Raw genomic sequence first — 22,641 nt, 5'->3', positions numbered from 1 at the left:
CGAGGGAAAGGGGACTATAAAAATAAAATTTAAAAAAATCTTAGACGTGGGGGGTTGTAGCCGGGAAGAGTCTGGAAAATGGCAAAGTCACGTAGGCAGGCTGGTAAAACAAACCATGGAACATTTAGAGAGAAGTGGAGTGGGGGGAGATGAGATCCTTCTGTAGGCTAAAGACAGGTTTCCGTTTCATATTTATTTATTGCTGCTTCTGATAAGATAAAGGCCAGTGAAATCAGCCAGAAATTCTGTCCTCTCACAGAAATCCCCACTCAAACCAGAGGGAGCTTTGCAAGAGGGCGCGTAAGTTTTCTAGTAGCTGACACCGCGCAAATCCCATTAAAAGAAACAGCAAAATCTCTGCTTGCAGGGTTTCAACGGATTGAGCTGTAGTTATAAAATGCTGGGCACATTCAACATTGGATACAACCTGATCAGGTGTGGAGTTACACACTGAATGCCTCCAAAGATTTTTTTTAAAATAGCACCCGGTAAGATTCATCCTGATGTACTAGTCCTCTACATGCAGGTATAAGTCGCTGTAGTTTTAAGCCACACAAGGAAGCATTCAGTCTCCTAGTTGCCATTTGACAGGATTGTACCACAAAGCTTTTCCCAAACATGACGGAGCAGTTCTCTGAAATGTTGGAAGGCATTTGTTTCAAAGAACTGAATTTCTGGGAAGCTAAGACTGAACGGCATGCACATGGAAAAGTGCATGAATAGCTTCTCCTATTAATGAGCTAGGAATCTAAGCATTATAATTAATTCAGCTCTGCAGGCATTTCCTTCTGTTGGCAGACTTTTCTTACAAGAATGGCTTGTAACAGGCCTTCTCCTCAAGAAACACCTATGTGCCTAGTTCACCCTGAGAAAACCTTGGCAGGAGCTGTGCGCAGGCGCACAAAGGAGCCCACCATGGTACGGCTGTGGAGCAAGAAAGTTTAGAGAAGGCTGGAGCCAGAATAAGGCCTACATCTTGGCTCCCACTGAAGTCAGAGGAGCGAAGTCACAAAAAATAACTTGCGTTCATTTCAGTGGTGACATGTCGGCAAAGTGGCCTGGATCCAACCCGTTGACTTCACAGCCCGTGTTCAACAGATTCACGAGAACACAAGTTCAATATTTCTGTGTGTTTCTCAAAGTGGCTTCTCCCTTAAAACAAAAGGAAGAAGATGTAGGGATTTCATGAGTTTTACCAAGCCAGTGGTTTACTGTTCAAGCTTGGTGTGGCCACCATGTTGGCCAGCGGGTTAGTTTTGCCGGATCTTTTTGCGAACCACACGGCCCCAAAAAGAACTGCATTGCCAACATCTGCTCTCTCTCTTTTTGTTTCCTTCTGGACACTCGGTCCTGCAGTGGGTCCATCTATGGTTCAAGCTCTTATCAAGACTCCTATGTTTACCTTTCTGAGATTTGACACCCTGACATGGCAATCTCAAGAAAAGATATGGAGGAAGCAGATAGAGCGGAGGGAGAGGAATTTACACCACGTGAAGATGAGACTTTAGGTAAATCTACTCAATTTGGTTTCTATAGCCTATTTTTTAAAAAAAAACACAGTACATTGGTTAAAATTATCTCCAGCTTCTACTGTAGGAAATCTGTCTTTCTACTTGTTTTCCACCCTCCAGAGGAGCCCATGTGTTTTGCCTAAGGATGAAGACAGAACAGATGGATCATTTACCGTATTTTTTGCTTCATAAGATGCACTTTTCTACCCCAAAATGTGTGTGTGTGTGGGAGTCTATGTGTCTTATGGAGCAAAGGAAGCAATTTCGTCCCTGCTGGCCCCGTGGGGAGGAGTGTCACAAGGGTCAGGGTGAGCCTTCCAGGACCCTTGCGACACTCCCACCACCACCCACGGGGCCAGAGAGGGCGAAATTGCCAGCTTCCGGGGGGGGGGAGCGTTGCAAGGGTCCGGGAAGGCTCACTCAGGCCCTTGTAACGCTCCCCCCTCCTCCGCACGGGGCCAGCGCTGCCGAAATTGCCAGCTTCTGGGATTCTTCTGAAGTTTGGGAAGCTTCAGAAGACTCTCAGAAACTGGCGATTTCACCCCCCTGGCCCTGTGGGGGTGGGGGGAGCGTCGCAAGGGTCTGAGTGAGCCTTCCAGGACTCTTACTACACTCCCCCCGCCCCCGCATGGGGCCAGCGAGGGCGAAATCGCCAGCCTCTGGGACTCTTTTGAGGCTTGGGAAGCTTCAGAAGAGTCCCAGAAGCTGGCGATTTTGCCCCCTCTGACCCCCGGGAGGGCAGGTTTAGTCTCTAAAGGGTCCTGGAACACACCCTAGGACCCTTTGGAGGCTCACCCTGCCCCCCCGGGGTCAGAGGAGGTGAAATTGCCACCTTCTGGGACTCTTTTGAGGCTTGGGAAGCTTCAGAAGAGTCCCAGAAGGTGGCGATTTCGCCCCCTCTGACCCCGGGGGGGGGCAGGGTGAGCCTCCAAAGGGTCCTAGGGTGTGTTCCATAAGATGGACCTCTCCATAAGGCTCACCAACTTTTAAGAGAAGAAAACAGATTATTTTTTCCTGTTTTCTTCTCCTAAAAATTTGGTGCATCTTATGGAGAGGTGCGTCTTATGGAGCGAAAAATACGGTATTCTGAAAAAAACACAAGGGCACCATTTTGTGATTTCTTTATCCCAGCAACTCAAAGGAAGAATTCTGGGTGCAACTGGGACCATTACAGTATGTTGCTAACCCTCAGCTGAAGGTCTATTAAATCCTCTCACTTTCTGTGACTAAAAACAGGCTCCAACAGCCACCATTACCCTCTCCCACCTCCTTGGTTTACTCTCTATCCACATGGAAGAACTCTGCAGCATCCAGTAGCTTGCACATCCCTTCCCGCAATGTCATTTGGCCTACTCAGAAGCATCAATAAATAAATTGTCCTAATATAGCTTTGGAACCAAGAGTGAATGGAAGCTTCTGACTCTTCCAAGTGACAGGCCTCAGTGTAATGAGATCCCAAGTCCCCAGAAGCTGAGAAATCTGTCCTCGGAATTCTTTCCTTCACGACATGAGGAGACACTGCTAAAAATATGACCTGGAAGAGGGTGAGGAGGAGGGAGGGAGACAGGGAGAGAAGGCACGTTGTGCGTTATTAGGAGGTGCAAAGTTCCACAACTCCTTGAGACACAAGGACGCGGCTTTCCATCAGAAGTCCAAAAGGTTCTGAGTTGTGTTTTCACAGCTTTTTGAAGCCAACGGGGGCTTCTACGGGTTCTTCTGCAGAGGTTCTGTTCTGCTAGGTGTAGCAGAAGGACTTATTTCCTGTCATGCAGGCCTTCTCTACCCAATCTCCTCACATTCAGCAAAAACACAATAATTCTGCGCTGTTCCTTCCCCAGGCACAATGGACAATCATGGTGTTCCAAGCGCCACCTACTCATCTCAGATCAGACACAGAGAAAAAGATACCTTGACCAACAGCTTTGCCTAGTCTTTGTTTATACCACGGTCTCGTTCCCTTTCCCGGGCTTCCCCCAGCCATCCACTCTTTTCTCCCCACGCTTTACCCTTCCCGAGTTCACCAGCCGGTTGGAGCACTTCTGCCACGTGTGCAATGTTTTGGCAGACCAGATCCACATGCCCGACGTGATGCCCACCAGCAGGCACATGAAGATCTTCAGCATCTCCACGGCCATGTTGGAATCATCGGCGGAGTAGCGGAAGATTGTCCAGTTGGAGATTTCGTAGAAATAGCAAGCGATGACGCAGGTGGCCGGGACGGTGTAGAGCACCGAGAAGACCCCAATCTTCACCATCAGCCTCTCCAACTTGTCCGTTTTGGTCCCATCCTTTTGAAGGTTGGACCGGATTTTAAACAAGGCCACCAAGCCGGCGGCGATGAACAAGGTGCCGATCACCAAGTAAGTGAAAAGAGGAGCCACCACAAAGCCCGTCAGGGCGTCCAGGTTCTGATTGCCGACGTAGCACAACCCGGTCAGCTCATCTGCATCCACCAGCCTCATGATCAAGATGACGATGGTCTTGACTGCTGGGATCGCCCAGGCGGCGATGTGGAAATAGGAGCTGTGCATCTCAATGGCCTCGTGGCCCCATTTGAGTCCAGCTGCCAGAAACCACGTCAGCGTCAAGATCACCCACCAGATGGAGCTCGCCATCCCGAAAAAATACATCAGCAAGAAAATTATAGCACATCCGGTGTTCTTGAGGCCCTCTTGGATGAGGACAGGTTCTGCCGCCTCTTCAAAATCACAGGATATCCTTTCCCGGCCCACGGTCAGCCGGACAATATAAGCAATGCTATAAATATTGTAGCACATGCTCAGAAATATAATGGGGCGCTCGGGGTAGGAAAACCGAGAGGAGTCGATCAGAAAGGTCAGGACGGTGAAGGCAGTGGATATGAAGCAGAGGCTGGCCCACACAGCCATCCAGATATCCGTGAACGCTTTGGCCGACCGGCTGTAGAGGCCAGCATCGTAACCGCACTTCAGGATGCAGCTGAGGCTGCGCTTGACCCAAATGTATTGCTCCGAGTTCGAGCCGAGGCCATGGCACTCTTCGCCCGGGTGCATGGGGGCTTTGCTGTGGAGCGGCACTTCCTCATCACCGGGGCCTTCCATGCACATGTGGTTGTGGTCATTCTGAGGTGGGAACTTGCTGCAGTTCAAGCTCTCCGGCCAGGAGAAGCCAAATTCTTTCAGGACTGGCTCACATCTCCGTTTGACGGAAAGGCACATACCCCCGCATGGTCCGATCGGGATGTCGATCTTCTCTGTACACATGGGGACGTAGACGGAACACAGGAAAAACTGGAGAAGAAAAGACGACAAGGAAGATTTCAGTCAAACGTGCACCATGCTCTCTTAAGATATGTGGCAATGCATATCAAGGGAAGACTATATCCAAATCTTGGCAGTACAGTGGTGCCTCGCTAGACAGTTACCCCGCATGACAGTTTTTTCGCCAGACATTGGCTTTTTACGATCGCTATAGCGATTCACAAAACAGTGATTCCTATGGGGGAATTTCACTGGACAATGTTTGGTCCCTGCTTCACAAACCGATTTTCGCTAGACAACAATTTTGACAGCTCCCTCCATGCTCGCAAAAGCTTTGCAAGACAGTGATTTAAACAGCTGATCGGCAGTTCGCAAAGCGGCTTTCCTATGGCCAATCTTCGCTAGACAACGACGATTCTTCCCCGCTGGAACGCATTAAACAGGTTACAATGCATTCCAATGGGGAAATGTTTTTAGCTAGACAATGATTTTGCTAAACAGCGATTTCAGTGGAACGGATTATCATCGTCTAGCAAGGCACCACTGTATAGCCTCTCTGTTCTTTGCTTTAAAAAAAAAAATCAACACTCAGGGGATTCAGGATTTTCAAAGATAGCCACCTTGGCTTAAGGGATGGGCTAGAAAATCCACAAAATACAAAATGCTGTGATACATTTATTACTAAGATATCACCAAAGAATGTGCTAGCTTTCAAGCTTTCCAGAAGTCTTCACCAGTCTAGCACCTGCTGCGGAGTTCTGGGGATCTCTAAAGCACACACACTTTTTTCCTGGTGTTTTAGCTCCCCTAATAATCAAGAAAAGGCTTTGCCCTGTGGACATGATTGCTCACAGCAAGACAGAGTGATGAAGGAAGAGTCAGGAGGCCTGGGTTCAAATCCCTGCTCAGCCATGGAAACTCAGTGGAAGAATGGAACTGGTAAAACCACTCCTTAAATATCTCGCTGACCTTGAAAGCCCTATTAAGGTTGCTATAATCTGTTCTGATTTAATGGTGCATCAAAAACAACAACAACAAAGCAGGACATTGTTCTTGAAAGCTGAACAGGAGTGTTTTTATATGCATGAACTCAAAATTCAAAATATGATGCCGGAGGATAAATTCAAATAAAGGCACAACAACATCATGCGCACGCTGGATTCATTCCATCAATACCAGCGAATGCACCATCGGTTTATAAATTCTAAAAAACTTCAGTTCTTATAATTACCAGGGGTCAGTTGATATGTGCGTTACAAAGTTTTCCCTAGGCTTTGCTACTTGGCTTTAGATGTAGGGATCATATATTGTTCCCCTTGCATTAGTGTTCCAAATCTACCTTTATGACATTAATATGATCAAGAAGAAAAGTTTATTTAGAACAAGACAAGATGAACACACACACACCCCCATGTTGTTAGGCTGCAATTACCATCAGCCTTGGTTGTGGGCATCAGCGGTGGGGGATGGTGGGAATTGCAGATGAACAACATAGAAATGTATTCGCGAAGGCTTTCACGGCCAGGATCTAATGGTTGTTGTGGGTTTTTTGGGCTCTTTGGCCGTGTTCTGAAGGTTGTTCTTCCTAACGTTTCACCAGTCTCTGTGGCCGGCATCTTCAGAGGCATCACCAGAGCACAGAGTGCTGTCCTCTGAAGATGCCGGCCACAGAGACTGGCGAAACGTTAGGAAGAACAACCTTCAGAACACGGCCAAAGAGCCCGAAAAACCCACAACATAGAAATGATTGCATATTGACCAGTTTAGACTGATTTTCTCCCCAATGTGCTATTTCTACATGCAAGGAGTTCTTTTTCATATGCTTGCATGCAGAAACACACACAAGGAGTATTCAGAATGAGGGCACCCAAAATTCAACATGGAATGGAAGGGTCCAGCAACATTATGGACTCTATAAATCTCAAAACTGCAGAGCTGGAAGGGATCCTATGGAGGCACAGTAGAGAATCAAACTCCCAACTTCTGGCTCCACAGGTACCTAAATCACTGAGCTATCCAGAAGTGTTCCTGACTGCCTTTAAACCAGCATAGAAAAGTTACTTTTCGAACTTCAGCTCCTCGAATTCTCACAGCCAGGATGGCCAATTCTAGCAGCTTCCAGCAGCTGTCATCCAAAAATGTAATATTTCCAATCTCTGTGTTGAACCTATTACAAGAATGAAGTGCATGCATCATAAAGACTCACATACTTAACCTGAAATAGTTCTTGGATTCTTTTTAGGCTGGCATCAAACCGGGATCAATTCAGAGCCAAAGAATTGCAAAACCATTATGATTAAATTCTTGCTTAATGCCAAAAAGGGTGTGAGGCACCATAAAGGTTTTTCAGACAAACACAGCTCCTGTTGTATTCATTTTTGCATAGCATGATCCTACACATGTTCACTTAGAAGTAGATCCTGCTATTCTGTGGGGGTTTTACTTCCTTGTAAATATGTTTTGGATTCCAGAAAAGCCAAATCAAGGCAGCGTTAACAAGGGATTAAAGTGAAATACTGTATATATTTTTAAACAGCCATATACAACTAAACCAGAGAAGAGTTTTTTCAAAATTCTGAAGGTGTGGTGATTGCTAGAAATAAATGTGCAAAGGGATTTACAGTCTAAATGTTCCCATTTTACAAACAGGAACTGAAGCTGAGAAGAAGTCCCTTGCCCAAACCCATAAAATGAATCAGGTTACATTTGAAGCCAGCTGCCAAATCGTCTATCCTAGAACCACAAAGAAGTGACAATTTGGTCTCTGTATCAAACCACATAAATTAGCAACTCCACTTGGTAGGTATTTCAAAGAGAAAATATCAGGCCATTAGTGAGCCACCCACTTCACCTGTCAGCAGCAAATAATTAACGAGCGGCTCATTATTGAAGCTCTGAAGGCAAAAATGTTTTAAAACTGCGGCTGTCCTAACTTGGGCACATCACTAATTTGGGAAGAGAGGAGTCTCCGGAAAAGGCAATAATGCTGGGAAAAGTGGAAAGCAGCAGGAAAAGAGGGAGGCCAAATATGAGAAAGACTAAGTCCCTAAAAGAAGCCACGAGTTTTAGTTTACAAGAACTGAGCAGCACAGTTAAGGATAGGACATTTTGGAGAGGGCTCATTCATAGGATCACCCTAAGTCAGAGGCAACATCGGGACACAACAACATTACAGTATTGGTGTGATCTTTTTTTTTAGGTAAGTAGGTAAAGATGCTTCAGAGAAGTGCTTCTGTCTCTCTTTTAAGACCACACGTTATAGATGTGGGCTAGTAAAAGTGTCAATAGCTAGCCATCTTATTTCCAGTGGCGTGCACATACAGCCATAGAGAGAAAGAGAGAGAATACAAATAATTTTATTCGCCATCCACAAAGCTTGAGAGGCTGTACAGTTGCCCATTTCTGCAGAACATTCCATCTTCAGATCCTCTTTCCAACTGGGGTGAAAATAACTGGCATAGTTGTTTGCTAACTCCAATTTAGAGCGGTTCTCTCCAGTCCAAATTTCTACGCTGCCAGAAGGGAGGGAGGACTTGATTATCTGAAACCATTTCCCCCTCTGCCTCCTCTCCCAGTGTTTTGGCTCGTGGGGCCAAGCCAACTTCTCTGGACTTCGTGTGTAAGAGTTGATTTATTTTAAAATACTGTAGGTTTTCTCCTTAAAATGGACCCAAGGCCGCTGACATCCTTAAAGATGAAAACAATGAGTATACAACCGTGGTTTACATCATTAAAAGAAAATATTGAAAGCTAAGAACAATGAATAGAAAGAGGCCGCGTGAATCATTAAAAGACAATACAATAAGTACGAAAATACTGAAGAGGAACAAACGAATACCCCTCTGAGGGATGGTGAACACAAGTAAGGACTAAAGACCCAGTCAGAGCCGTAATGCGTAACAATCCATCTAAGGGTCACTCCTGTAGCCAGCCATGTAGACAGTCATTGAGATAAGACTTTCCTGAAGAACTGGATGGGAGCCAAGGTGAGGAGGAAGAAAGAGGAAGAAGTAAGTAAAGTTCTGAAAACTGCCTTGGGGCCTTACAAGACATTTCAGGCCCCTCCTGATTTCTTATCTCAAGATCCACACAAATGGAAAAGTTTGCTCAGGGCTACTTCCTTCAGAAGCCCTTTGGGTTTTCCCTTATCAAGACTGAGAAAACGATGATGGGTTGACATTTTTACGTTTGTGATCCTCCTTGTTATTTGTGCACTAGGATAGGATGGAGGAGACCTGCATCCAAAATCTCCGTTTCTCACAAAGCTCAGTGACCCTGCGCCATTGCCTCCTTTGCAAGGGTGTTGTGCGCATAAAACAGAGTGGTGGGGAGTTCCACACACACACACACTGCTTTCAATTGCTTGGAGGAAGGCCATGAGGATATAGAGGTGATTAACTCTTCTGCTTAAACATGCACACGCAGAGCTATGCAAATATATTTCTGTAACTCTGACCTGTGAGTCTTCCATTAGTCATGAACATCCCAGGGTGGTTTAACCTTAAACGGGAAGAAACCAAAACATTGGGGTAGAATTTCCAGCCAGGAAGCGAGGTTTCAAGAGGCACCTGCTATTCTCTTCACCTCGGAAGAGGAGAATTTATAAGGTTATTTTTTTAAGCCCAAAGCTTCTGCAAACCATCTGATTGTCACCTTCCTTATCTGCACTTCCCACCCCACCCCAAAAATGTATAAGTAAGTCCAAGGTGTGATTGCTTCTTTTACGCCCTTCAGCTGAAACCTTTTTTCCCTCTGCTCTGAATGTCAGCCGCCGTTCACTGCATTTTTGTGCCAGGTGGTGCCAAGGCTTAAGGGTGGCTAAGACTGAGGGTGGACTGCAACAAGTTATTATTTTTTTTAAAACTGCACTGTGGCAGGGCTCCCTGATCCCTCCGTGAGGTTCTACGGGGCAGTTGGGGGAGAACGCCGTGGGTTGCGGCATGGACGTGCAATCTCCCTATTTAGTGAAGTGCGTAGAATTTTCTGCTGTCACCTTATATACCAACAGGTTGCTAAAAAACCCAATCAAGGTTTTGAGGCACTTAAGACATTCAAGGAGTGGCTCGCCACTGCTCCCTACAGTAAAATTTCCGTAGCCATTCAGGGATTTGAAGCCAGACCCTCTGCCTGTTCGACTGCTACACTAACACTGGTTCTTACTCAAAGGGTTTACTCAACTCGCAACAGCTGTCTGGGGCTTTGGAGAGTCCGAATTATCCAAATTGCTCAGTTTTGAGAACGTCTAAGCAATAAGATGTTGGGCACATTCCCAAATGGGGCCTTGGAACCATCACGGGGCTGGTTCCGATGACCCAGCCCCATAAATCAGGCAATCGGTTCCAGAGCCCTGGGGAAGTTTTGGATCAGGTGCTGGTTGGGATGTTCTGGAAGGCTCAGTCCTCCCTCTGCTCCCTCCCCCCCCAAAAAGAAACTGCTTCCCTGCCCAGCAAAGCACTGGAGAGGAGAAAGGAAGATGCCAAGGAGAAGCCAAAAGGGGCAAGCATTTCGACACACAAACAGAAACCTGACTCTGATCGGCAGCTGGACCTGGGTGTTCCTCATGGAGTAGGATCTCCATTCAGCTCCCCCCTCCAATCACCCATTTGAACCAGCTTTTTTCTCTTTCCCTGCAGCCTTTGCCAGCACCAGACTCCGACACACCTGATCCCCGCAAAGCCTCTTGTCTGGAAACACCCACAAGTGGATTAGCTTTCTCTTTGGTCCCAACTGGATGTGTTTTGCAACTATGGAGGACTCACCGCTTCCTCATCCCCACGTTGGTGCGAAGCCAACGCGGTTGGTTACAGGGTGTTGCAGGGTAGTCAAGGCTGAAGCTGAGCTGACAGGGTGAGAGCCCTCTTGATCCCACGACTATTTCTCCCCCCAATTTTTTCATCTTACATATGGAAGATGTCAAATAGGACAAGACAAGCAACTTTGATTTATGGGCAGCAAGTGTTGCCCTTAACAAACAGATGGAAGACCAGCCAAACGTTCTGCGACTCCCTGTAAGATAATGAATTTTATTCAAATATTTGCCTTTGTGGACGGTGGCTCGCTTCTTCAGATACAAGTGGACTGCCATAAATGAAAGCTTATGCCAGACAGAACTTGTTAGTCTAAGACGCCCCAAGATGTTCTAGTTTTGTGACGCCTCCATGTCTCCAGCCAAAAAATACAACCCAAGGTAGATACCAGCTCTTCTGGCATCGAGGATCGTTATCAACTGGACGGCCAGTCCAGAAGGCACTAATTCCAATCAGCCTTGAACCGGAGCCAGCCCTGAATCCACCAGTAGAGACACCAGATCACAATCTTGGCTGGGACACTTTATCTTTTCTCTCCACGTTACTTGGGGAGCTGGTCAGTTGTGTGCAAAGAAAGGCACTCTTTGCATGCCCTTGGGAGACTTTCTTCCTTTCCTTAAGGCTACCAATCTATGCCCCACTAGGAAAACCAACACTTCCTGGGTTCTGCTTAGTTACCTTCCGAGTAAGTTTGTGCTGGGGCTTATTCTGTCGACTTGGCACTCAGCACCATTCAGTTTCGACACCAGCCAGGTGGTCTACCGACCTTTCCAGCCTTGCCAATAAATCCCATCGAATCCAACGGGAGTGCCTCCTGGGCCAAAGACCTCTCGATGGGAAGCGGGGGGGGGGAGAGCACAGAGTCCAACAGGACCTGTTCTCGAATGAACGCGGGCAGGCTTGAGAGAAAGGAGCCTTGCCGTAACCCCCGCCCCCTCCCTCGGGGGGGGGCAATTACGAAAAAAAGAAGAGAAAAAAGGAAAAGCAAGAGAAAAGAACGCATCCGGGCTGTTCCATAGGAAGAGAGCGCAGAAGGCAAAAGCCAACATCCACCGCTGGGCAATATTTGCACCAGGACCACCTGCTCAAGCACAACACACGCAAGCTTTCGAGTTCTCTAGAACTCTTCTTCAGATCACCTGGAAATAGGAGTCACAAGAGGGGCGCGGAAATGTAAATGTATGGCCAGCTGTGGTTCGCAAGGGTGAGATCCAGGGCGGGTGGCGGGGGGGGGGGGGAGAGACATACAGAGAGAGGGGGGGAGGAAATTTCAGGAGGGAGGGCGGCAGCACCCACCTGCAGCTGGCTGGAGCAGCCGTACTGGATGAGGGGGGTGAAGGTGGTGAGCTGGAGCTCGGCGTCCGTCTGCAGGTCGTGCCCGACCAAGTTGGGCATCTTGGTGAGGTTGTAGCCCAGGTTCTGGCACATGGAGATGCGGATGGCATCGCAGCGGCGCTCCTCCTCGTCGCCGAAGCCCCGCGCGCCCTGCAGGGCCGTGGCCAGCAGCAGCAGCAGCAGCAGCGGGCGCCCGAGCCGCGCCACCCGCCCCGGCCGCCCGAGCCGGCGCGCAGGGCTTCTCTCCCCCGGTCCCGGGGCCATCGCCCCGCAGCAGGCTGCCCTCCGCCGCTTGCGCCTCCAGCCCCGCCGGACCGAGGACGCGGAGCACTCCAGCCGGGCAGCCGGGCGCGCTCTCCGGCTCCCGACCCAGAGGAGGCGGCGGCGGCGGCGAGCGAGCGAGCGAGCGAGCGGCCCCGGTGCGCCCTCGGAAGGCGCGTCTGGCTCGGCCGCCGGCGCAGCGCGCTCTGGCACCGCCGGGCGAGAGAGGCGGCCCCCGGCGAGGCGAGAAAGGGGAGGCGCCGCGGCCGAGGGCGAAGGGGCGGGAGGAGCCCCGACCTGCCCCGCCTGGAGGGGAGAGGGAAGAGGGAAGAGGAGGAGAGGGGCCGGCCTGGGGAACCGAGGGAGACTCGCCGCCCAGGAGGGGAAGGCGAGAGAGAGAGAGCGCGCTTTTGGAGACTTTTGGAAAAGGCCCGGTCGCCTCCCCACCCGGCTCAGCCACGAGGCATGGGCACCGTGGCCCGCCACATACGCACACACACACACGCACACACACACACACACACTTTAAAAAAAGAAAATGGGGAAAAAAAGGAAAGGAAAAGAAAAAACGTGATGGCACCAAGAAAGAAAGTTTATATTTTGTTTTAAAATGAAATAAAATAGAGTACAGTGACTAGGACCAGGAGGTGCGTCCATCTTTTTCTGTAGCATTGATCAGTAGGTTCACTTCTAGGTTTCAGAGTCTTCTGAATTCCGCGGCTAAAGCCCCAAGTGCTGTGCCCTCCTTAGGGCTCTTAGGCAGAGTGAAGAGTTAGCAAAGGAGGGTCAAACAGGGATTGAAGAGGGAAGACGTTCCTTTTTGAGACTAAACCTCGAAGGATCCCACTATCCATAGGGACATTGCTGCACCTCAGGCAGCAAAATCTTCGGGGCCACTTCCTGAGTTGAAGTATAATTCATCTGGTGGCTGTAGATTTTTTGGGCTGTCTGGCCGTGTTCTTGAACACGGCCAGACAGCTCGAAAAACCTACAACAGCCATCGGCTCCTGGCCAGGAAAGCCTTCGAGAATAGAATACATTTGCCTGCTCTGTAGTTTTTTTTTTCTTTTTTGTTAAGGAATGAAGTGTGGACCAGCATCCTCCTCTGATTTCTTCAACTCCTCCCTGCCCTTTTGGGCTGGATAGGGTTGGGAGTACAGCTTTATATCAAGTGAGGTAGATGTCCAGTCATGGGCAAACTCCTTATCTAACTCATTCTTGCGTAAAAGGAGTGGCAGGTCTGCAAACTGGTTTCCACATCCTATCTGAAAATGCTGAGGACTCAAAAATGTGAAACATCTGCACTGCCCCAGTCCTCTCATCACTCCCTTGCAGCACCCCGGGGGACTTTAAAAGCAGGTTAGCTCATCATGAGGGACGTGGTGGCGCTGCGGGTTAAACCGCAGAAGCCTCTGTGCTGCAAGGTCGGAAGACCAGCCGTCGTAAGATCGAATCCATGCGACGGAGGGAGCTCCCGTCACTTGTCCCAGCTCCTGCCAACCTAGACGTTCAAAAGCATGTAAAAATGCAAGTAGATAAATAGGTACCACCTCGGTGGGAAGGTAATGGCCTTCCGTGTCTAGTCCCGCTGGCCACATGACCACAGAAACTGTCTGGACAAATGCTGGCTCTACGGCTTGGAGACGGGGATGAGCACCGCGCCCTAGAGGCAGACACTTCTGGACTAAATGTCAAGGGGAACCTTTACCTTTACTCATCACATTACCATTTGTTTAGGGGAACTTTAAGCCACTGACAGATGGTGGCTCCAGTTTCGTGGGAAGCACGGCCTCTGCTTTGGATTTCAGTCTGATTTCAGAGCGATCCAAGATGCTAAACCCATTTGAGGGAGAGGCTCGGCATCAGGGGTAACTCATATAACCGGCATCAGATCTGCCGCTCCTGGGGGACTGGCATCCCCAGCAGCTTCCATTGCTTAAGGAGGGAAATCACAGTAACACCACCCCTACACAGAGAACTCTACACGGCAACATGAATCAAAGATAAAGTAAAGTTGTTCTGTGCATTACAATGCATCCTATGGTAATGGGGTATTCTGGGTGCTGTGAAAAGACATAAGACATAAGACATAAGAAATTTATTTGTCATTGCGCTCACAAGTGGGTGCAACGAAATGAGGTGCTCTTCCCCAAGGTAAAACTGGACAACACTACAAAAAAAAGTTAAAATATACACAACTTTCACCATCCAAATATAGATACCCCGTTTTCTCTCAGCAATTAAAATCCACCAAAAACCTATGGCCCCACATTTAAACTCAATACTGCACTTGGGTAAAAACTGTTCTTGAATCTGCTTGTCCTTGCTTTCAATACCCTGAATCTCCTTCCTGATGGTAATAGTTTAAAGAGCTGATATCCCGGATGAGAGGAGTCTTTCAGTATGTTAGATATCTTCCTCTTACATCTGTTCTTATACAATTCTTCCAAAGAGGGGAGTGAACAGTCAATGATGTTTTGGGCCGTCTTAATCACCCTTTGAATTGCCTTTTTCTCTGCCACTGTGCAGCTCGTGAACCATACACAGAGACAGTAGGATAATATGCTCTCAATCGAACTCCGATAGAAGGTGATTAACAAACTCTCAGTCAATTGTTGCTTTCTAAGAATCCTTAGAAAATACAACCGTTGTTGTGCCTTCCTGATTAACGCAGCGGTGTTTGCACTCCAAGTCAGGTCATTTGTTATGATAGTCCCAAGAAACTTACATTCAACCACCTGTTCCACACAAACTCCATCTATATACAGTGGCTGAATGTCTGCTCTTTTTTTCCTATAGTCCACTATGAATTCCTTGGTTTTTTGGATGTTAAATAAAAGATTGTTTTTTTTGCACCAGCGGGATAGCTGTAATACCTCGTCCCGATACGCAGACTCATCATCCCCAGAGATAAGTCCTACTAGTGTAGTATCGTCTGCAAATTTGATAATCCTATTACTGGGATGGTTATTGGTGCAATCCGATGAATAAATGGAGAACAGTAGTGGACTAAGGACACAGCCTTGTGGAGTGCCAGTGCTGAGTATCTTGTCAGTAGAGATGTAGTCATTCAGTTTAACCCTTTGTGGACGATTTGTTAAAAAATCCAAAATCCACAGACAGATAGAATCTTGAAAATCAAGATCTTTAAGTTTGTCTATTAATCTATGGGGTATAATGGTGTTAAAAGCAGAGCTAACAGAGAAAACAGGTGGTATCAATCTTTTTTCTTGTGTTTTTCTGTGCAATTTGATGGAATGGGCTAGATGTTTTTTTGGGGGGGGCTGTCCCTGCCTACGATAGATTTGGGGTTGGCATGTGGCTCTTGGACCCATAGAAGTGGCCTGTTCTGAAACATCTGGGTGTTCCTCCAACTCAGAGTGCCTAGGTGTTTCCATTATCAGGGTGTTGTTACACCATCTTCTGCCGCACCCAGAAGCTTTCCTGCTCCCCTGAAGCTGAGAAACAAACCTTATAGTAGGTGAGGACAAATGGATTTTTACAGCAGCAAGATATTGTTGTGAGCGGCCTCTGTTGTAATATGGCCAAAGTGTTTTCAGTTTGCTTTGCTCTGAATGGGCAACTGGGACCTTCGATGCAGGATGCTATGGAAAGGATGAAAGCATTGGGAATATGGATTGATTGCCATGTGTTAGAAACTGATCGGCGAAGAAGGGTTAAGAATGTTTTTAATGCAGAAAGCGGGAATGTTTCTGGCACATAATGGGAAATTCAAAGTGTAGATGGTTATAAGTGAACATTCATGGTAAGATAAATAGGAAAAGAAATGTCGGAAGTAGAAGGACCTCAAAATAGCCATGACGCTCTTTAACCACAGACAGGAGAGGGATGAGAAATAGAAGCAGCAGGTTAACAATGCTATAATCTATAATCTTGGAACTGCAGAGCTGGAAAGGACCCTAGAATCATCAAGTCAACCTGGTGTGAAGGAAGCCCAGTGGGGAATCAAACTCCCAACTTCTGGCTCCATAGCCAGAAGCCTAAACCACCGAGCTATCCAGCAGTTCTCCTGATAGACATGGAAATTGACACAACTGATTGGGTGATAGAAGCCAACACTTGAGTGCTGATGGAGTTTTAAAGGGTTCCTGCCCTTTAAAATTTTCCATGGAACTACTAGCTGATAGTTACCTTTGGAAGAAATTCTGGAGACATTTGTGTTACACATGCGGGTGTTGGGTTAAGGAAATCAGCAGATACTGACAAAGCTTAGTTCATCTGGTTTTATTCCCTTCTCTTTGCACTCAACTCTTCTTGTTTTTAAAACAAACAATGTTTCGGGCTTGTTCTGGCTGCCCTAAGAAACCTTAAGGATGTGAGAACAGCTGTGATGGGCAGGACAAAGACCTGTTAGAGGCAGCGTTCTGTTTGCACAGTTTCCCAACAGATGCCTCGAGGAGGCTCAGAGGCCAGCCTTCACTGATGATAGTAACACCCTCCTGCTCCCATCCACTAGTATCACTCTGGAGCCAATAAACTGTATGGTTATGAGCCTTAAACAGTTTGGGGCCTCATTACATGGCAGAACAGCTATGTCTAATAGGAACTGCCCATCCATCTCAGGCTGGACCACTGAGGGTGTGAGCCCCGAAGGAGAGACAAGGAACTTGGCCTTCCATTGGAAATTCACTGGGACCCCCCCACCCCACCCTCTGAAATACATGAACACCTTCTATTTTTGGAAAAGCCTTTCCAAACAGTCCATCTGAACAGCGGCAGAAAGTTTCAGCCCATAATTATTAATTGCCACTTGTTTTTAAACGTAATGTCAATCTAACGTTGACTTCACTTTAATTACGTTGGGAAGTATAGAAAATGAACGAACGAACAAATGAGCAAACAAATAGTACTCCTTGATAGCCTTATATTGTATGCCTTTGTTTATCCCTTTCTCAACCTGTCCAGGTTGGTGGCCATCATTCCGTCCTATGGAAGCAAATTTCACAGTATAATCACTTCAATGTATTCTTGAAGGCTTTCACGGCCGGGATCTGATGGTTGTTGTGGGTTTTTCAGGCTCTTTGGCTGTGACCGTATAATCACTTCACGGAATGATCCTAGGATCTGTATTATGAGAAAGAGAACCCCATCAGCTTTTCCCACACCACATTGCCTATCTCTGTGTTTCCCGAACCATATTTAATATCTCCAGATCATATTACTGGACAGAAGACTGTGAGTATTTTCTGGTAAGAGAAAGCAGAGTTTAGAACAAGCATGTTACAGGCAACTCTATTAGCTGTAAGGTGTTTTTTGAGTATTCGGGGCGTAACAATGTCTCTTCATGGTATGGTGCAGAGAAAATAAGCGTTTGTATAACCATTACCCATGCTTTTCTTGTTTTGCATTGGAGGCAGCTTAAGGAGACACCTCTTCCAAATTTGTCTTGCTCTGTTAAATGGATTTCCCCCACCTACTCCCAAAACTGGGGGGGGGGGAGGGAGCCAAAACACAACGAGGAGGCAACAAGGAGCATAATACTCAGTATACTGTTTTCAGTGTTGGTGGGTGGAGGGTTTTTTTTTGAAAAAAATTGTATGAGGAATTGTGTTTTTTTTAAAGTAACTTTTAATGTGTTGTGAAGAAAAGGCCCTCAATGGCCAAAATCCTATTTCTTAGTGTAGTAAACCATTCTAGAATAGGCCCATTGATTCAATTGAGTTTTAGTGAGTCAATTCATCTGCAAGTTCCATCACATTGAATAACCAGATTTGGGCTAGTATTTGATTAGAAAGATGTATGTATGTATGTATGTATGTATGTATGTATGTATGTATGTATGTATGTATGTATGTATGTATGTATGTATGTATGTATGTATGTATGTATGAATGAATGAATGAATGAATGAATGAATGAATGAATGAAGTATTTTTTTATATTGTCCATAGGACCAATGTACGTACACTCTGGGGTGGTTCACAGCAATAACAGTGGGATAGAAGAAAACATAATTTCTGCAGTAAAATTAAACTAAATTATTACTATAACATATTAAAAACACATTCTAATGGGCAGCAATTAATTATAAGAGGCTGGTACTCTCAGTGGTTCTTTAGCTGGCAAGTTCTGAAAAGCCTGCCGGAATAAGAATGTTTTAAGAGACTTGTTGAAAGACAGCAGGGAGGGGGCCAGGCAGATTTCAGATGGCAATTCATTTCACTGATGGGGCCCCACTGCCGAGAAGGCCTCGCTCCTTCTTCTCTCCCTTCAGGCCTCCATTGGGTTTTGCGCCCTCAGTCATCCTGCCTGGGAAGCGCAAGTAGGCCAGGCAGCAACATTTTTTTTGGGGGGGGGGTAGGTGTTCTGCCATGGACTGAGGTCCTAAACCTTTTAGGGCTTTATAGGTCAAGACCATCCTCTTGAAGTTGATACAGAAAGAGACTGGTAGCCAATGCAGGACAGCCTCGATTGGGAGATATGACAGTATTGATTAACTCCCCACACAAATATACTGAATAGATGTCACCTGTTCCCCACATCATTAGCATTAAGAAGCTGGTCAGAAAGCATGTCTTCTAAGCAAGGCTTGAACCCTTTTTTGCCTTTTTAGAATTAAATAAATAAGACATTCCCTCCACAGAAAGATGCCCTTTGTCCTTCCAGTCGGCATCCTCTGCTAGCGTGTCTGCTGTCTCCTTGCTTTCAGAAAATGGTCCTTTCTATCTCTCCTGACTGAGGGTACAACCCTGTTGCCCCATACGCAGACCGACAGCTCTCAAAAGTGATGCCCAGTGAGCTCAATGAGGTTCACTCGCCCTTCAGATGATAAGAAACTACTCTGAATGTTAAGGAACTACTTATTGCTGGGATTTCTCCCCATTAGTCAGGCTTCCCAAAGAACAGCTGATTGCTGCCTCTTGTTTTACCAACAAAGATGCTTGCGGCATCTTAAAAGCTAACACTTTCCTTATAGCAGGGGTTTTGGTAGACCGTAGTCATTGGGTTTATGGCCTTTTGATAGTTTTCAGAAAGTCTTTGTTCTTTAAGCCCAGGATTCATAAAGAACAGATCCTCTCTCCCATCTTCACTGCCTCTTTCGCACCCTCCCTAATCCTCCATATGCCATGCGAGGGGGCAGTTTCCTTGATAAGACCCATTGACAATTTAGATAAGAGAGAATTGCACCCATTAATTATTGGACGGCTTGTGTCTGATAAGATTTGGACTCATAGAAAAGGCCTATTGTTCTCCCTCCTAAATCATGTACATAGTAGTGGCTTTGAAGAGATGCACAAATTCACAGCCAACGTTCATGCAGTGCATGTGGAGTTCCCCTAACTTTAGCTTGGTGGATGTAGGAGAAAAAAGCCAAATATGCAGAGGATACATCCTGGATATGTTCCGTTCCATTCAACGTCAGGATTCTTAGGAGGGTCCTTTCCAAGAAGACGGCACAAGAGAACATTTTGAATGGTCCTCTTATAGCTGAGGTGAGGGTTGTGGGTCAGACTCAAGGGTGCTAGGGGCAAATTTGAGCCCCCCCGGGGGTTGCATGTGATCTACTCATGTTCTAATCCAGTGAAGACATCTGGAGAACTCAAAAGCTTGCACACTCTTGTGAAATTTGGATTGGTCCTAATGAAGGTATTGTGCCAATTTGTAGGTTTTTAAAAATCTCTTCTCCTCTGATAAGCCACAGCTTCTGGATTGTGCATCCTGTCTTCCAAAGCCAGCTAGGGAAAGAGTTTTAACCTAACCTGCATTCGGAGGCTACTAGACTGGGGAAAGCTATATTAGGTACTGTAGGTTAGAAAAGGACCAGGCAAACGTTGCTCGGAACTGAAACTCCCGTAAATATTTACCGTTGACCATGCTGTCTGAGGCTTTCAGAATCTAAAGTTCAGAACATCTGCTGGGGCCAAAGGTTCTCCAGCCCTGACATAGAGGATTGATAAGGGAGCTTAATGTGACTTGATTCTATGGAGTGGCCATTAGTTATTGGCCTATTGTTGTTGTTTAGTCGTTTAGTCGTGTCCGACTCTTCGTGACCCCATGGACCAGAGCACACCAGGCCCTCCTATCTTCCACTGCCTCCCAGAGTTGGGTTAAATTCATGTTGGTCGCTTTGATGACACTGTCCAACCATCTTGTCCTTTGTCGTCCCCTTTTCTTCTTGCCTTCACACTTTTCCAATATCAGGGTCTTTTCCAAGGAATCTTCTCTTCTCACGAGATTGCCAAAGTATTGGAGCCTCAGCTTCAGGATCTGTCCTTCCAGTGAGCACTCTGGGTTGATATTGGCTTGTAGTTGTGATTTAACGCTGACAATGAAGAAATAGGAATTGTTCAGGATTTTGTAGATGGCTGTTCAATTATCAATCAAAATGGAGATTTCAGCCAAGAAATCCGAGGAAGACGGAGGCTCAGAAGGACAGCCATTGCTCTGTGTGGATGTGAAAGCTAGACAGTGAAGAAAGCTGACAGGAAAATAGACGATTCCTTCAAAATCTGGTGTTGGAAGGAAGCCTGATGGAGACAATGGGCCACCAGAACGACATAGAGGTGGATTCTAGATCATATGATATCTGAACTCTCAGCAGAAGCTAAAAATAGTGAAAAGGAGGCTTTTGTATTCTGGACATAAGCCACGACTCACTGGAAAAGATGATGCTAGGAAAAGCGAAAGGCAGTAAGAAAAGAAGACAACCAAATACAAGATGGATTGACTCAATGAAGAAAGTCATGACCTGTAGTTTGCAAGACCTGAGCAGGATTGTAACTAACAGGACTTTCTGTAGGTAATAATTCATAGAATCACTATAAGATGGAAATGACTTGAAAGCACATTGTAACAACAACACCGATAATTAGAGATCGTGGTGAAACCTGAAGTTGGCATGGAATATGAAATCTACTTTACTATTTCTGTCGCTGTTGAAAGGGATGGTTGGTGGAGGGGACCTCAGCTTTCAGCATGGATCACACCCTCCAGGAGTCCCCAAATGCCCCCAAACATATTGTCTGTACCGTAGGTGGTGGCTATAGCAGTGGCTCCCAACCTTGGGTCCCCAGATGTTCTTGGACTAAAACTCCCAGAAACCTTCACCGCCAGCTGTTCTGGCCAGGATTTCTGGGAGTTGTAGTCCAAGAACATCTGGGGACCCAAGGTGGGAAACTACAGATTCACATGCTTTATAAAAAGTCCTGCTCCAGCCTAAAATACGTTTTGGGGTGGAATGGTGTAAAATGCCCATTTACTTCTCTTAAAGAATGTGATTGCAGTCTCCGGCTTTTTTTTTTCTGGGAAAGGCTTGCAGGCCAGTGAGGTGCAAGAATTTCAATGTAAGACCAGGTCAAACGTTCAGTATGATTTTATGCAAGTCAGGTCAGAAAGGTAAGTCCCACTGAACTCAATAGGATTTGCTTTTAGGCAAGGAGGTCCATGGATAGATTAATGGGCTCATAAGACCTAGGTTTGGTTCCCCGGCTCTACCATGGAAACTCACTGGAGGGAGTGGAACTGATAAAGCCACTCCTTAAATACCTCACTTATCTTGAGAAGCCTATTAGGGTCACTGTAAGTCGGTGCTGACCTGACAGCTCATAACCACAACAAGAACGATGGAGATACACAGAAGTGAAGCCAACATCTTGATGCTTCCTTTTAACTAAGATGAAACCTGAGGAGTGCAACTTGGTCTTTCATTGCTAAGGGCCAATTTGCATCACTCCTTGTTCCCAAACTGAGCATTTTGTGTGTGTATGTATGACCTAATGTTGCTGCTACTATTTGCACTAGGAAGGGCAAAGTCTGCTCTGGATCTTGAGAGCTGTCCCTTTCTCCGTTTTTGGATTCTCTTGAGCAGAACATGTGCCACGTTGTAGAAGTGCATTTTTATCTATTTATCTAGGTTTGCAGGAGCAAATTGTTGCATTGGTGCTCCTTCTGTGGGGTCATCGTCCTTCCTTACCTCCATCACCATTGGAATCTTAATTGTGATGTAGTAAGTCTGAGAGCAGGACCATAAAGAAAGCGACTGCCGAAGAATTGATGCCTTTGAATTGTGGTGCTGGAGGAGGCTCTTGAGAGTCCCCTGGACTGGAAGGAGAACAGACCTATCTATTCTAAAGGAAATCAACCCTGAGTGCTCACTGGAAGGACAGATCCTGAAGCTGAGGCTCCAGTACTTTGGCCATCTCATGAGAAGAGAAGACTCCTTGGAAAAGACCTTGATGTTAGGAAAGTGTGACGGCAAGAGGACAAGGGGACGACAGAGGATGAGATGGTTGGACAGTGTCTGCAAAGCGACCAACATGAAATTGACCCAAGTCCGGGAGGCAGTGGGAGATAGGAGGGCCTGGTGTGCTCTGGTCCTTGGGGTCACGAAGAGTCGGACACGACTAAACGACGAAGCCCGGATCATGTACTACATTTTTCAGAGCACCGTGGACTGGCTGAGTCCTTGATCTTCTAGGATTGTAATGACTTCTCCTAGGATCTCAACACTTGTGGTGGGATCTAAAG

At 46.6% G+C, this 22,641-nt stretch overlaps 1 protein-coding gene across 1 annotated transcript; it reads right to left on the bottom strand.

Annotated features, from left to right (window-relative positions):
* Positions 1-2,966: 2,966 nt before the first annotated feature.
* On the bottom strand, positions 2,967-12,298 carry FZD4 (frizzled class receptor 4). The gene is made up of 2 exons (XM_072993551.2): positions 11,854-12,298; positions 2,967-4,780 (listed from the first exon to the last, which is right to left on the bottom strand). Exons 1-2 carry the CDS (start codon positions 12,154-12,156, stop codon positions 3,449-3,451), a joined length of 1,635 nt encoding a protein of 544 aa, XP_072849652.2. The 5' UTR covers positions 12,157-12,298; the 3' UTR covers positions 2,967-3,448.
* Between the last annotated feature and the right edge of the window lie 10,343 nt (positions 12,299-22,641).

This window comes from Pogona vitticeps, chromosome 3 (genome assembly GCF_051106095.1).
Source record: "Pogona vitticeps strain Pit_001003342236 chromosome 3, PviZW2.1, whole genome shotgun sequence".
In the NCBI taxonomy this organism is placed as follows: Eukaryota; Metazoa; Chordata; class Lepidosauria; order Squamata; family Agamidae; genus Pogona; species Pogona vitticeps.
Note: the sequence above shows the minus strand (reverse complement) of the source record. Positions and strands in the feature narration are given on the sequence as shown.